Here is a 16,135-nt window from a genome sequence, read left to right as displayed (position 1 = left end):
TACCGTCAAGTTTGTGCTGAATGACAACAAGCCTCATTTTTTTACCATTCAGTGTATAAAGACCCTTTCTGTGTTTGAAGCTATATATAGCACCTTTCTGAAAACTGGATTCATATGGAAAAAGCTCATCTTACAATTTTCACAAAGAATTAAATTTGCAATAGTTTTGTTACTAAGCAGTTGGTTAAAAAAAAACAATTACGTAAGACTTCCCTACTTTTTCCCTTCCTCCTTTCCTATAGCAATCTACTTTATATTAATCTACAAAGCATGCTTTTTACTTTTCAATCAGTTAAGAAAAAATTATCCCACAAATATGAACATTCAGACAACTAATGTTATTTAGTATTTTAAAATTTCAAACATACTAGGTTTTGTGCCAAGAACTCTGCCAGTTATTCTGTGTACCTCATGGATTCCTTCCCCATAAATAGCCATTGTTGGTCGAAGTTTGAGTCTTTTCCTACGGAGGGCATAATACATTACCTGATCTCAGCCTAAAGCCTTTCTTTGTTTAATTCCAAAGACCAGTTCTTAATGTCACCTTTTATTCTTGCTAAATAGTTTTCTATTGGAAGCTAATACAAGATTTTGATTCTCTCTTAATAGATATTAGAGAACATCCAGTGATGAAAAAGACTTGATTCCTGTTCTCAATAAGCTAGTATATAAAACCCCCAAAATATAAATAATACATTGTTCTTAAGTGTAAGTTAGACCTCTCTTCCCTTCATACAATATACACTGAGTTCTGAAAGCTAAAATATCAAATTACACATCATGCCCTTCTGAAAAGTCAAAGTAGTAACTATTTACTTCATACTTCTCTTTCTTCATTTCTTTTCTCTTTTCTTTTTTTTTTTTTTCCCTAGAGATTCGTCTACACATTTATTTCACAAACATTTATTGGCCACTAACTTAATCATAGCACTGTCTTGGGTACTCAGGATACTGTAGCCTCTGCTCTTTTGAAACCTATAGACTATTAATCAAATAATCACATAATTCATGTAACACTGAAACTGCGCCAGTTCAGGAGAAGCTAGAGGGCAAAAGAAAGAAGGGAGAAGAAACCCTTGAAAAAAGGACTCAAGAGTTTCCTGCAGAAGGGCCCCTCTGATGATTCAGTAGTGTAACTGCTCCTGAAGTCTCACTTCTGCCAGCCAAAGAGCAAGGCGGTTCCTCTATAAAGGACTCGGTGGACGAAGGGAAACTCAGAACCTTGTCAAGAAATCCTTATTCAGATTTTCCCAAAAGAAACTGAGTGGGAATCAAATGCCTTTCAAAATAAGCCTTAAAAAAGCAAAAGGCTTCTGTCTTTTTAGACTGTCCTCTTTCCATCTGTGTCTTCTGAGAACATGGCAGACTCCCTTAATTCATGTACCCTACAGAGTCTTCAAAGAATCTATATTTGAGGAAACTTCCGGATAAGTGAGGAGTGTTCGGGGTTCTCACTGCTGCCCTCTGAGGACCCTTTGTGGGGCTGGAGGAATGAAACGGATTACGCTTCCCAGGGTTGTCTTAGAAACCCCTGGTCCTGACCCAGAGCTCCTCCTCCTGCTTCCATGGTTCCCCACCCCAAAGACACACAGACCAGGGAGGAAGGACTGTATTTAAATCCAGATTCTCACAAAACTCGCTTCAGTGATGCTCTCGGGTTGAAAATATCAGCCCCTGTCTGAAACCTTCTAACTCACACTGCATGGTTTATAAAACCAAAGTACAGAGCCCATCTCATAATCACACAAATCACCACTGCCATTGTTGAATCAAACGAATGAATGTGTTTTATCAGAAGGTAGTTCTGTGTGTGAAGTGACAGAATCAGCTCCAACTTAACAGGAGTCATGAACAGAAATGGCAATTTTCTAAGACAGTGTATTGTAAACTTTTCATCCTAATTTGAATTTATAACGTAAGATTTTGAAGTATGGTTTTTAGGATATGATAAAGAATGCAATGATTAAAAAGTTAAACCCTAAAAACATGAAACCTATCGTGTGTATTTTCCAGAGACCTGGAAAGGATAGAGATTCCAAATATAGACACACGAATGTTTCAGCCTATGAAGAATCTTTCTTACGTGTATGTATGTATGTATGAAAGAATGGAGAAGACAGTATGGTGAAATGCCGCAGATGTTCTGATGTAAATTGTCTAATGTATCACTGCATTGTGTTTATATGCAAGAAAAGTCTTTTATTGAGAACTTTTTAATTTTGTCACCTTTGGTCCCTGTTCAAATAGAATTCAATATTATGATGTGCCGACATGAATGACACTTCTCTCTGGAAACACGCTGTTTATCCAGTCGAGGCCCAATAAGAGATCAGGGTACCAGAATGCCACATATTACACAAGATGAAGTCACTGGCTAACTGGTACTCAGGAGACCTGGAAACATTAATTCACCTCACATGAGTGAGCAGCTGGCTGCTCTAAGATTTGAGCCCTTAGGAACAAAAGTGCTATATAAATTCCAGGTGTTGTTACTGTTACTAAGTGCACTGCAAAATGGAGGTAATTAATCTTTATAGTAGTTTTTGATAAGTCACGTTAATCTATTGGCTAAAGTGCACTGTGTAAGTTGTGTTAATATATGTGTTTATGACATGATCATTTATTTATCAACTGTGTAATCTGTGTGTTCATGATTTCAAAAATTAACCATTGTTATCCACAACAATAGGGAGGATTCGATGTAAGATTACAAGTTGGGTGCAGCAAGTGACTGAAATGGTTAGTGTGAAGGTGCTCTTTTGGGAGAACATTTTGTTTATGTCTGTGAAGTAGGTGTGATTACCCAAAGGCAAGTTATTTGATGCATATCCACCTGGTTTTTATAATTTCTCTTTCTGTGGCATCAGTAGATAAATATTTAATAAGGCTGTCATTTCCTTGGTGCAGGCAGAATGCGCGGTCTTCTTAGAATAGGGAAATTCAACCCTTGTAGAACTTGATGGAGATGCTGCTGCTTTAAGTACGAACCTCAGGTTGAGGTCAAGAAGGACCCAACAATTAACAGAAAACGTGTGACCTTAGTTGCTTCCCTGCTGAGTAATCTAGTGATTCTTCTTTCATCTTCCTTGCCCACCATTTATTAAACACCTCCACCCTCATAACCCCATCATCCCTTCCACCTGCCAACCAGTTCCCAGGTCACAGTGGGAGGAGAGGTTGGCCCACAGAGAGACCCTGGCTGGCTCTATCTGAAGACAGTGGACATGATGGAATCCTGAAGGAAGCAAGAGGTCGAGTCCAGTGTGTGCCAGGGACCCAAGGAAAGGAGACGAAAACCAGAGAATTATATGTCAGGCCCCTTTAATTGGATAGATGACATCAGGAAGCTAGACTGTAGGCTCCTCCGGGGCAGGGACACCTTCCAACATCTCCACCTGACATGCCCCACACTAGAGCCCACATCATTTGTTTGCTCACCTAGCAAGTATTTGTTGAGTACAACCATGTGCCAGGCACTGTTTTAGGTCTGGGGACACAGGGGTGGACAGGAGAGAGAAGGATCTGCTCCATAGAGCTCCTGTTCAGCTTTGGGAATCAGAAAGTAAGCCAGTGAACAGATAAATCGTTACGAAATGCTGGGAAGGAAAGAAGAGGTGGAGGGAGGCTGGAGATGGTTCACACAAAAGTCAGGGACATGACATTCAAGCAGACCTGCATGGAGGGAGACAGCAGCCCTGGCAATCCTGGGAGGAGATTCTTCCAGGCGGAGGGAAAAGCAAGAGCTCCGCACTGAGAGGGGCCTGAGCCTGGCTCGTGTGAGGACTGGAAGGAAGCCCACGTGTCTGGGCGGAGTGAGCGATGAAGGGAAGGTGTGAGGCGGCCCAGGGGAGCCAGGGGTCCAATCATGGGACGCCTCTGAGCTGGGGCAGATTAAGCTTTGTTTAACTTGCTAGTCTAGCAACTGAATGGGCAGAGGACAAAAAAGAAAAAAAAAAAGATTAGATGAGGAGAAAAGAACTAAAAGTGATGATAAATGAATACAAAAATAGAATGAGTGTTAATGGGAGAAAACCCCAAAATATACAGATTTGGAGAATGGCAGTAAACCAAATGACCTCCCCCAATTCAAACTCTTCAAGATTCCACACACCTAGGTCACAAACACGTTGATCACAGACAAGCCTGTATTTTCCTCTAGAAATTGTTTAAGTCCTTCCAGACCCTGTTAAGGAATCTGAGTTTGAGGCAGCTGCTTTCTCCTCCACACTCCAATGAGACTGAACTTTCCTAGTCTCAGAGATCCTCCCATCTGCCAGTATCAAGGAAAAGAAGGCTAGTTTTAAGTGAATATACTTAAAACTAAGTACAAGACAGAGATGTTTTTAGCGAGCTACCGCAGGTCCCTGACAGCCCAAACCCAAGTCCCTGAATGTTTACTAAAGGTCAGTTTAACAATGACAGTTTGCTTTCTATAGTACGCTAGGAAATCACCAGTGTAACGGGGAAGATGGAGCCCTAGGGATGTCCCATTCTTGCGTCCTCCCTGGACTCACCCCAAGCAAGCCACAGATTCCTGTGCCCTCCAGTTGCTCACCTTTAACAGAAGAACACTGCCTAGAGCAACATCACACTTAAGGAGGAACTCTGTAATTACATAATCACTACTAAATAAAAATACCCAAGCCCAGTGAAGCCGTATCTAACACAGCTGCTCTTTCCGCGTCATTGCTGTAAAGTGACTCTTGTTTTCCCTTTGACTTTAGTTATTTCAAAACCTTTCGATACTGCTCCTATGCTCCCCATGTCCGAATATGTAGGCCCTTGACTGACGGCGTTTCTTCACTTGAGGACCTCTTGGCTAGTGATATCCTCAGAATATTTGTCTGGGTTATTGCTTTCATAACCTGCTTTGGAAATCTTTTTGTCATTGGCATGAGATCTTTCATTAAAGCTGAAAACACGACTCACGCTACGTCCATCAAAATCCTTTGTTGTAAGTATGTTTCCTATCTAAATAGATTTCGGATCTCTTCTGTAAGCTGTGCTCTCAATTATATTCATCCTCAACAAATGATATTTAATATGAACTCTATATGCTGGGCGTTTTTTTTCTAAATATGAAGGTCCTATTTTTCTCTATGGCTGCTCTGTTCTGGATTGCATGAGTTTGCGGTGACCTGGTAGCCACCCCTAGGGGTTATGTCTTGGAAATGAGGTAACAGGGAACCGATGAGTCAAGGGATGGGTTAAAGAGGACATGTTGTGAGTTACAAAACTAAGCTTTGTTTAACCTTCAATCTCAATAACATCCATGTTCCTCATGCCCAGAAAATTACTCTATTAGCTATGTAAGTCATATTTGTTTACCACTTAAAAGCTAGTCGCTCCACCCCCAGCAAATTACCCCCCCACCAACATTTTTTCAAAATTGTAAAACAAAAATGCATGTGGCACTTCAGAAGTAGTGTACTTTTTGAAGTCCGTTGGCTTCTAGGTACTGTTGCAGGTGTTTACGTTAGTTCAGTTGATACAAGATGAAGGAACTAGACCTAATCAGAAAACTAAGACAGAGATGCTGGGAACTACCAACATACACCGTGTGATTCTCAACAGGTGCAGACTGCCTGATGGGTGTTTATTTGTTCTTCATCGGCTTTTTCGATCTGAAATACCGCGGGCATTATCAGAAGTATGCGTTGCTGTGGATGGAGAGTTTACAGTGCCACCTCCTGGGCTTCCTGGCCATGCTGTCCAGCGAAGTCTCTGTCCTATTGCTGACGTACTTGACTTTGGAGAAGTTCCTGGCCGTTGTCTTTCCCTTCAGTAACATTCGTCCTAGAAAATGGCAGACTTTGGTCATCCTTGTTTGCATCTGGATTGTGGGATTTTTAATAGCAGTGATTCCATTTTGGAAGGAGGATTATTTTGGAAACTTCTATGGAAAAAATGGAGTATGTTTCCCACTTTATGACGACCAAACAGAAGATACTGGAAGCAAATGGTATTCTCTTGGAATTTTCCTAGGTAAATTATATTTCTCATTTCCTGGACTAACGTCATTTTGGTAGAAATACCATAAATTTCAGTAAAGCCATATTTGTCCATTTCAGAAAGTAAACAGATAGTTAAGACCGTGTCCTTTTTAAGGGAAAAATTCTTGTTGTGTATTTATAGGAGTTTTATTAAACTTTTTATTATGGAGAGTTAATGTGGAAAACAAAAACACATTGTCAGGATCTCTGGATGGTCTTTTAATTACCTGTGAGACCCTTTGATTTCACACACAGTGACTTTCAGCTGGAGGAATTCTAGTTCAGTGCCTTGTCTTGTCACTCTACCAAGTTATTTAAACTCATTTTTTTTAAATCTAGATATGAGCTAAATAAATAATAATAATAAAATTGTGGAAACTCACTAGCAGGAGGTTACCTGAACCAGGAAGGTTTACTGCCTTTTGTAAATGCAGTTCTAAAGTCAGCAAAGGAAGGCTGCCCAATTAAACTCTTTGCTTCTCAGTTTTCTTAATTCTCCCAAATTTTTTTGAAAAGAAAACCCTACCTTCTCTATCACGAATGCGTGAGAAGTTTAGCCCTTTAAGGTTAAAAACTTTTCTATGTCTAATAGGTATAAGCAAGGCCATTCTCGTGTCCTCTCTTTAACTAGGGCAGAATTTTCAATTCCCCCTTCTCATCTTTTCCCCTCATCCAAGGGGTTTGTAATCTCTGTCATCCTGTCTTTTTTATCAAATGTTCTTCCCTCAGAACATGCTGTCTTTCTTCCAGTCTCTACCTACTGCTATCACCTTTGTTTAAAATCTTTCAACCTCCACCCTGAATTCTTACGTTAGCCGTTACAGGTCTTCTGGCCTCTGGGGCCTTCTCTCTTCTGTTTATCTGTTCAACTACCCAAGTGCCAAAAGGACTATGTACCTCTGCTTAGAGACCTTCAGGAACTCCCTGCTACCAAGGTCAAGTTTGTATTAGTCACTGAAAGCCCATCATAAAATGTCGCTAACCCCCTTTCCCAGCTCCTCTCCATCTATTCCTTCTCTTCTTCGTCTGGAAAATAGAACACTTTATTTGCACCATTTTCATAATATTCCACACATACAGCCCTGTTTGGTAGCCCTCTTTTCTCAACTATGTCACTCCTGTAATATTGTAAACCATTTCTGGCGTAGGTACACTTCATGGAGACCCTCTCTCCCTCACCCACGTACACATACACACACACACACACACTCCAGTCCATTCACTGATCCAGAAAGGACTTATTAAGCACCAACTAGAGGCCGGGCTCTCTTTTGGGTGCTGGAGATAAAACAAGTGGTCCTCACAGACCTGCATCCAGAAAGGAGGATTAAGACAAGGAAACACGTCCTCACATCACAGACTGACAAGACGCCATGAAGGAGGAATACAGGATGTTCTAGAAGCCCCTGGATCTGAGGACCAGGGAAGGCATCTCAATAGCAGTGAATCCAAACCAAGGCCCAAAGGATGAGGATGCAGTAGCCAAATGAAGGCAGAGGTCGTGTTCCAGGAGTTAGAAGCCCAAAGCCAGGGGCCAGGCCCACATAAACGGCAAAAGAAGTTTGGTGTGGCTGGATCTTACAGCTAAGGTGTGAGAGTCAGTTAAAAGGATTTAGCACCTGTGATACGGTCCAGATAGATAAAGCAATAGTGATGCACGTGGAAACACACACACACCATCATCTACGTATACACAGCTTACCTCTGTGAGGTGGAGTCCAGACCCCTTTTTGCTTAAAAATATAATCTACAACTTCTAATTAATTTTTTATTTTAGAATAGATTTAGAGAACACTCGAAATGCCCCTCACCCAGGTTCCTGCTGTTAACATCTCACGTTCCTATGGTGCATTCAGAACACACATTCGGAAACTTTCTGTAAGTCCGTTTTCAAAATTTGCACCAGAGGAACATCTTTAACAGTTACTTTCTTTTAGTCTTAACTAAACTTTCTGACCATAGGCCTAAGATAAACCAACTTTATGAAGTTCTATTATATGGCTTTAGAATGCAATTCCATGGAATATGTTTATGTTTTGGATAAAAACAACAGAACACCTTGAATTTATAGTATTTTTCCTTGGACTTCACTAGCCTTACATACAGTCTAATTAGATAAACTTTTTTTTAACGACTTTGAAATTACATACATATTTTATGTTCACCATAAAGAAAAATATGATCACTTAGGATTTTTATTATAGCAAGATTATAATAAAATGACAAAGAAGTCAGCATCGTAGGGTAACGATTAGTGAGAATCTGCTGAACTATCTGACCTTAAAAGAGTAATTCCTGTTGTTGAATTTTTAATTTTTTCTAATTTTTTTTCTAAAACTAATCTAGAGGGTTCTGAATTTTAGTTTAGATTACTATAGGTAATCTGAAGAAAAATAAAAATGTGTTTTTATCCTATGTATTTTTAAAAATATGAGGAATAGTGTCTCTGAGGCTATTACCTTCTTGATATTCCAAGGTTATCTTTTATTTATATAATAAAGGAATGGCGGCATATTGATTTTCTGAGATAAACATGTGATTACAGTAATCTCTTAAGGTTTGAATTTGCAGAGGGCTAAAAATGAAATAGCTTTTCCCCTGCTTTATTTAAAAAGCTAAATTTTACCTCATGATATACCAAAGTCTATAATTTGGGGTAACGGGTTTATGTATTTGAAATACCTTTTTGATCTGGCAAACCCTATTCCTGTAGCTTATTCCAGATTTCAGCCGTGGAACAGGGTTTTAGCTGATGACCATGGGGCTTATACAAAGAAGGCTTCTTGTAAGTACAGTGGAAGAAGCACCATACTGGACATCTAAGTAACAGTATTTCTACTGTCGATTTGTGCACCTGAGATGTTAAGAGGTGTGCTTTTCCCAACAGGTGTGAATTTGCTGGCTTTTCTCATCATTGTGCTCTCCTATACTATTATGTTCTGTTCCATTCAAAAAACTGCCTTGCAGACTTCAGAAGTGAGGAATCCCATCGGAAGAGAGGTGGCTCTCGCAAACCGTTTCTTTTTTATAGTGTTCTCTGATGCCATCTGCTGGATTCCTGTGTTTGTAATTAAAATTCTTTCCCTCTTCCGGGTGGAAATACCAGGTCAGTCCCTTCCATTATTCCCGAGTACATGGTGCCTTCTTATGCCCTTTGTTCAGCAAGGCCAGGATACACTGCTTTTCATATAGTAAATTCTCAGTAAATACCTACAACTTTAGTACAAAGAGTTAGGATTTCCTCAGAGTTCTATAATCAGTATTCTAAGGTAGAAACTGGGTGGTGGTGCAATCCAGACAAGAATAATAAAAGCACAGAAGCTAGAGAGAAACAATTTCTTAGTATCTCACTTCTCCCTGAGCTAGATAGTGTTTCTTAACCAAGAATGCATCAAACAAAACAAAATATACGCGCCCTGGGCTCCTCCCTGGGCATCTGAGTTTAGTCTGTAAGGGCTAAGGCCTGCACATGAGTATTTTGGAAAAGTTCCCCCTGTGACTCTGAGGTGAAAGAAAACTTAAATGAACCAGGCAGCCCTCTCCAAAATAGCGTTGACTGTAAAATACTACGTGTATTCGCGTCTATTAAAACCTCAATTTCTTTCGCTTCTCCAGGCACAGTCACTTCCTGGGTGGTCATTTTCTTCCTTCCAGTAAACAGTGCCTTGAACCCAGTCCTCTACACTCTCACAACCAGCTTTTACAAGGACGAGTTGAAACAGCTGCTGCACAAACATCGAAGAAAATTGATTTTCAAAACTAAAAAAAAAAGTTTGTCTACCTCCATTGTGTGGACAGATGACTCCTCTTTACTTAAACTTGGGGTTTTGAACAAAATAACCCTTGGGGACAATATAGTGAAACCAATTTCCTAGTAATGGTTTTGTATCACTGGACTTTAAATGGACTACCTAAAAAAAAAAAAGCACAGCATTTGGAAGATGACGTCTGTAATACTTCTCATCTTTAGCAGCAGCAGACCCTTCTGCACGGAGAGCACAGCATGGTGACTTCGGGCTCTGCGTTCAGAGGGCAGCTGTGCTATTTGTCAACCGTGCTAAGAACTGGACCTAAGGGTTCTCCTCACCCTGACATGGCTGAAATGCGCAAGTGAATCCATCTGTAGTAGGCTGGTGTGTAGTCCATCTCTGGCTAGTCAACACGCCAGCCTACCAGGGGATGCCCACACGTGGGCGCTGTGTGGTCTGCTTTTAAATGAAGTTACGCTATCCATAAAATAAAAACATTCACAACATCTAATTCTAGTCTAGCTGTAATAGCACAAGCCCAACATGTCCTTCCTTGCTTGCAGATGAAACCATCAGCATCCTCTGACCTGATGGCAAAGGGTTTTGGGGATGTTCACCCACCTCACGTCCTGCCCTCGGGAGGCTGGTGGAGTAGCTGCTTTGAAAGCTTAACTTCATACCAGGTTCTCAGTCAGACACATGATCAGAGAGGCGTGCTGACTATTCACCTAGTACCATTCACCTTTTTGGCTTGTATTTAATGTCAGAAATGCTGAGATCCCAAGATATTTTTCTTAAGGTGGCCCCTGCCACAGGAAAACTGGGCACTCCAACTGCCAAAAACTACATTTTTTTAACATTTTTTATTGATTTATAATCATTTTACAATGTTGTGTCAAATTCCAGTGTTCAGCACAATTTTTCAGTTATTCATGGACATATACACACTCATTGTCACATTTTTTTCTCTGTGAGTTATCATAACATTTTGTGTATATTTCCCTGTGCTATATACAGTGTAGTCTATTCTATACAATTTTGAAATCCCAGTCTATCCCTTCCCACCCTCCACGCCCCTGGTAACCACAAGTCTGTATTCTCTGTGAGTCTATTTCTGTCCTTTATTTACGCTTTGTTTTTGTTTGTTTGTTTGTTTGTTTGTTTTTTAGATTCCACATATGAGCGATCTCATATGGTATTTTTCTTTTTCTTTCTGGCTTACTTCACTTAGAGTGACATTCTCCAGGAGCATCCATGTTGCTGCAAATGGCATTATGTTGTCGGTTTTTATGGCTGAGTAGTATTCCATTGTATAAATATACCACATCTTCTTTATCCAGTCACCTGTTGATGGACATTTAGGCTGTTTCCATGTTTTGGCTATTGTAAATAGTGCTGCTATGAACACTGGGGTGCAGGTGTCATCCTGAAGTAGATTTCCTTCTGGATACAAGCCCAGGAGTGGGATTCCTGGGTCATATGGTAAGTCTATTCCTAGTCTTTTGAGGAATCTCCACACTGTTTTCCATAGTGGCTGCACCAAACTGCATTCCCACCAGCAGTGTAGGAGGGTTCCCCTTTCTCCACAGCCTCTCCAGCATTTGTCATTAGTGGATTTTTGAATGACGGCCATTCTGACTGTTGTGAGGTGATACCTCATTGTAGTTTTGATTTGCATTTCTCTGATAATTAGTGATATTGAGCAAAAACTACATTTTAATACGTTTTCAAGTATAATTTCTTTAGAGCAGTATCCCTATTGCTGGCAAGTCCTGCATTCATATAACACACAGATAAGAAGTATTAATGGGAATTTAAGAATACGGGATGCAGATAAATTCCCATTGTTTTTAACAAAAAGATCGGTAGGTTTGGGTTTGTTTTTTGAAAATGAAAAGTGCTTGTGAAGGCCTGGTGTGTTTTTACACTGAAAATTCATATGTGAAAAAAAGAGGATCGGGTAAATAAAATTATATTTTACATTTGTCCATATATTATTTTAAGTTCAACAAAGACCATGGATAGGGCTTATTGATTGTTACCCATGTTTCTCCTGGTCGAGAATGTAACTAGGAGACAAACACAGTACCTCAGTTAACAGGACGACACCTCTTGTCTTTTTCTTTCTCTTCCTCCTTTTTCCAAAGCATGAAGCAGTACCTTGGTTTCTTCCCTGTTGACTTCATTCTGAGTTCCTTTAATGAGATGGAAGGTAAGCAGACGGCTGAGAGCACCAGCTCACCTCCTACTGCATGTTAGATAGGATGCCCTTTTATCCAGTAGCATCCAGCAAAGAAAGCATCCCAGAGTTTATGCATCACGGCTGTTCCAGTGATTTACCGGTCATTACCTAATATGAACTAAAACCGTCGTGTGAGTGCCTTTATTTTCATCAAGCGAGGTATTTCTTACATCTGTGAACTCTCCACTAAATAGTGGACCTCCCCGTTGACTAGGCTGCCCCTTTTCCTTACAGTTTCTAACTTTTCTCCATTTCGTGTCCTCACTGTGATTAGTTGCTTCCCGGCGTATCTGTTTTGTTAAATGTCTGTTGCCAGCCCTTGATCATCATACGATTTATTTCCTAATACGTTTCCCAACATCAGAATCATAAATAAGGAGTAGACCCTGAGCCTAGGGTGTTTCAATCTTAGCACAAATGTGTGTCTCCCAGTTTCCCATTCTTGAAAGGCATCAGGCTTGGGCGGGAGCCAAGCATCTGGGAACCATGTTTGTGAACGTCAGCGCTCTCACTGCTGAGCTTTGACATGAGAAGCACAAGGTCAGATGCACCAGGGAAACTGACAGCATATTTCACAGACAAATGGAGGCTGTATATTGGTCAGCAGCATGCCAACGAATGGCATACAGTTGATTTCTAATAGCTTAGTGATTTACAATCTTACTCTCTGTACTGCTATATAAATAGAAAACCATCAGAAATATGTTTGATTTTAGCAAATAATAGCCTTTTATCTGGACTGAGTGGTCTTTTGTATTGAGTCAGACTTGTTTTCTAAACCCAGTATTTCTATGTAATTATGAAAATACCACCTCTGTTCACGAGCCATTTTCTATGACAACATAAACATCAATTAAACATCACTCTAGAATTCAAGATGGCATAGACTGCCATCTCTGAGCAGGAGAGGGTGAGGGCAAATTACCTGATCCACATCCTACTCTGCATTTTGTGTATGTCTAGTATCTTGTCTTGAAAAGAAAAAGATAACCTGAAAAATCAATAAGGAGCCTTAGACAAGAGCACAAACAGGCTATGTGGTTTATATGCAATAGACAAAGCCAAGCTTTTTTTTTTTAATATCACTTTGTTTTATTTCTAATTAAAATTAAACTAGTTACAGCCCATCGCAGTTGCTTCTTGATGAGCAGATGCTTTAAGTGAAATTATGCATATCTGAGCTTTTGTGTAAGTAGCAGTATCACCTTCCCCACTCTAATCTTACACCCCAATTCTGCAGCTTCATTGACCTGGTCTGTGTAGCATCACAGAGCCACAAAAGCAATGTTGGTCAGCTAAGGATGACTCTGTTGCCAGATCAAGTCAGTATTTGGTAATTTGCTACGTATCTACTCACGCCACATTTTCAAGATTTTCTCTCACCCAAGGCAATCTTCACTCTGCTTTACCGTCCTCAAGTTCATGAGCAACGCAGAGATCCAGAGAATGCACATGCTAGAGATGAGAAATGATAAAGATTTCATATCAGTCATATCCACCTTATCATCTGATTAAATTCTCCAAGGGAGTTGGAAGGAGACTTAGCTTCCAAAATTAACAAGGAATACATGTAAGACTTAATTTCTTTCTAGCTTTTGCAGTGTAACATAAATGAGCATGTGGTTCTATTTAATAAGTAGCCTTAGGCAACTTTATTCAAGAAACAAAACATTGAAGATAAGTGTTTATGTTTTCTTATTTCCTTATCCTGGTGAATGAGTGACTACAAAGATTTCTCTTTACAGATATCTGTATATTTATCTGTTTATGTATATATCTGTTCATATGTCACTTGCGTAACATCTTGTTTATGAAAGACAGAAGATGCCTATTTAATAATGATGATGTTTATTTCTGAACCAGGAAAATGAAATGAAATTAGATGATTCTCCTTTTAAATGGCTTTTCAGTGGGAGATCTCAAAAGTCCTTGAGAAATACTTCCCAAAGCCCTGCAAGCTAATTGAGACCTATTACTCAATGTATTTCATTACCCCAGTCTTTAGGATATTTCTCCACATGACATGTTTGGAAGAAATAAATCACAAATGAAGAAATAGAGAACAAAAAGGCCAAGTGATGCAATTGCAGATCTGGGGGTGGGGATCTTCTGCTGTCTGAACAGCCTGGTCCCAGCCCATGGTGACACCTCCTACCACTAGGACCTGGGCAAACTCATAGCAATTTTGAGTTATAAACTCAAAGCTACTTTATATACCAGAAGAAATTATTTCTGGACTATCTGGGAGCTATTAAAACTTTCACTTGTTTAGTGATTCTCTGAATTCATGGTGTGAGGGTGTTTGATTTAGTATAAGTTTTGTAATGGAAGCCATATACTTCCTGCTGAAGACAACACACATTTAAGGCAAGGAAATATGGTGTCAAAAGTGAGGGGGTGGTGCTGCAGTTCGAGGTCAGCCATCAACTACCTACAAGTCCTCAGACAAATATCTTTAAATCACTTCCATTCTCCGTAACTGACGTTCCTTAAGATTTTATCACATAAACTGGTGTCTTGTCCCATTTCTGGGAAGATCTATTATGTGGATTTGAAAACTTAGTGTGGGTTAAAAATCCTGAAGTTTACATGAAGTTAAAGGATCACTCATTTCTCAATTTCCCTTTTCTCAGGAAGAATCAATGCACAGATCGCCAGTGTTCAGAAGTCCACTCCATCCAGTGGATTTCCTTCCAGGAATCTTCTATTCTAGAAAGAAAACTGAAGTCAAGTCTCAGACATTGAAGCTTTTCAAAGACACAGGAGCTGACAACAATATAGCAGTAAGTACAGCTTAAAACTTAGGTGGTGCATTGCTACAAAATCTAGGAATAAGAGATCAGGGTAATTAACAAGCAAACATCTTAGCTACGAATCATAGACTGGTCTCTTCGCGTGAGTGCATTAATAGGTCTGCTGTCACCTAAATTACCCTCTAACACAGATGCAGATACACAGGGATGTCCAGCTCTTATGACTGGATGTATTCCTGGGAAATGTGTTGTTAGGATAAAGAGACAATGACGTGTACTTTCTGCATGGAGCCATCATAGAACATGTGGTCCTTGACCCAGAATTCTCCATCTCGAATTTTGCACCATCAGCCATGAACCCTTCTCTTGGCACCAACCTCTCCCTCTGTGTTGGCTCTTTCTCCTCAAAACACAATGTTCAGAATTCCCACAGTTGAAAGACAGTCTTCCCATCCTATACCCTCCTTGAGCCTCTGTCTTTTTCTCACCTTCGCTTTATAGCTAAACATTTTGAAAGAAGGGGAAGCTCTTGGTCATCAGCATCTCACCTCCTGTGACTGCTCAACAACTGACCATCTTCACCAGTCCACTGAGCTGTCCTTGTGGAGATCCAGTCACTATGTTGTACACATGAAACTAATATAATAACATTATTATGTCAATTATATGTCAATGAAAATAAATATATACATACATACTTTAAATTTACAAAAATCACCAGGATGACAACCCAATGGGCAGTTTCTTTTCTTCAACTACTTCACTTCTTTGAGGCATTTGTCACTGGTGGCCACCTCCTTCTTCTTCAAACCCCTCCCTCGGAATGGACCCCCTCTTTCCTGTTCTGCACTACTTCACCGGTTCTTCCCTCCCACATCATCATGAAGTTTTTCTTCCTCTTGTCCCTTAAACTTAGATAGAAAGTTCCCAGGGCTTTATTCTTGACTCCCTGTTCTTTGCCCTCCATATGACCTTCCTTGGCTTCAACTTCTCTGTGGCTGTCATAGCCAAGTTAATTAGTTTTTACAAACTCTCTTTAAAAGTAAGTACAAATAGAAGGAGCTTATTTGGATGGTTCTAGCAAGATCTTGACACTTATTTGTTCAATCTTCTCCACCAATTACAGAACAATGTTTGATGAAATTTCTAACCTCCCAGATGAGAATCAGCTCTTCTCTCAAGCTCATCCAAAGGCAGTGCATTTTTATATTTTAATAAATAGGTTCAAAACCCACCAAACCTATTTGTTGGGAAGATTTTTTTTAAACAGGATAGAAAATTTCATAAGCTTATAATACAGCAGTAGTCCAGGCTGGAGAGGGAAGATGAAGACTCCGGTGGCTCTCTGTGAACTTCCTCTCAATTCCCTTATTTTCAATCCAAAACCTCAGCTTGTAT

General features: G+C 40.0%; 1 protein-coding gene across 1 annotated transcript in view; it reads left to right on the top strand.

Annotated features, from left to right (window-relative positions):
• The window catches only part of RXFP2 (relaxin family peptide receptor 2), a 39,950-nt gene extending 29,742 nt beyond the window's left edge, over nucleotides 1-10,208 (top strand). Inside the window, exons 14-18 of the mRNA XM_064492882.1 lie at nucleotides 2,014-2,085; nucleotides 4,725-4,954; nucleotides 5,575-5,985; nucleotides 8,881-9,099; nucleotides 9,609-10,208. Of these exons, the coding sequence (XP_064348952.1) occupies nucleotides 2,014-2,085; nucleotides 4,725-4,954; nucleotides 5,575-5,985; nucleotides 8,881-9,099; nucleotides 9,609-9,868 (1,192 nt within the window). The 3' untranslated portion in view covers nucleotides 9,869-10,208. The remainder of the gene's footprint in view (nucleotides 1-2,013; nucleotides 2,086-4,724; nucleotides 4,955-5,574; nucleotides 5,986-8,880; nucleotides 9,100-9,608) is intronic.
• Nucleotides 10,209-16,135: the final 5,927 nt, after the last annotated feature.

Source organism: Camelus dromedarius, chromosome 13, assembly GCF_036321535.1.
Source record: "Camelus dromedarius isolate mCamDro1 chromosome 13, mCamDro1.pat, whole genome shotgun sequence".
NCBI lineage: Eukaryota > Metazoa > Chordata > Mammalia > Artiodactyla > Camelidae > Camelus > Camelus dromedarius.
The sequence above is the reverse complement of the archived record's forward strand: the minus strand, read 5'-3'. Positions and strand labels throughout refer to the sequence as shown.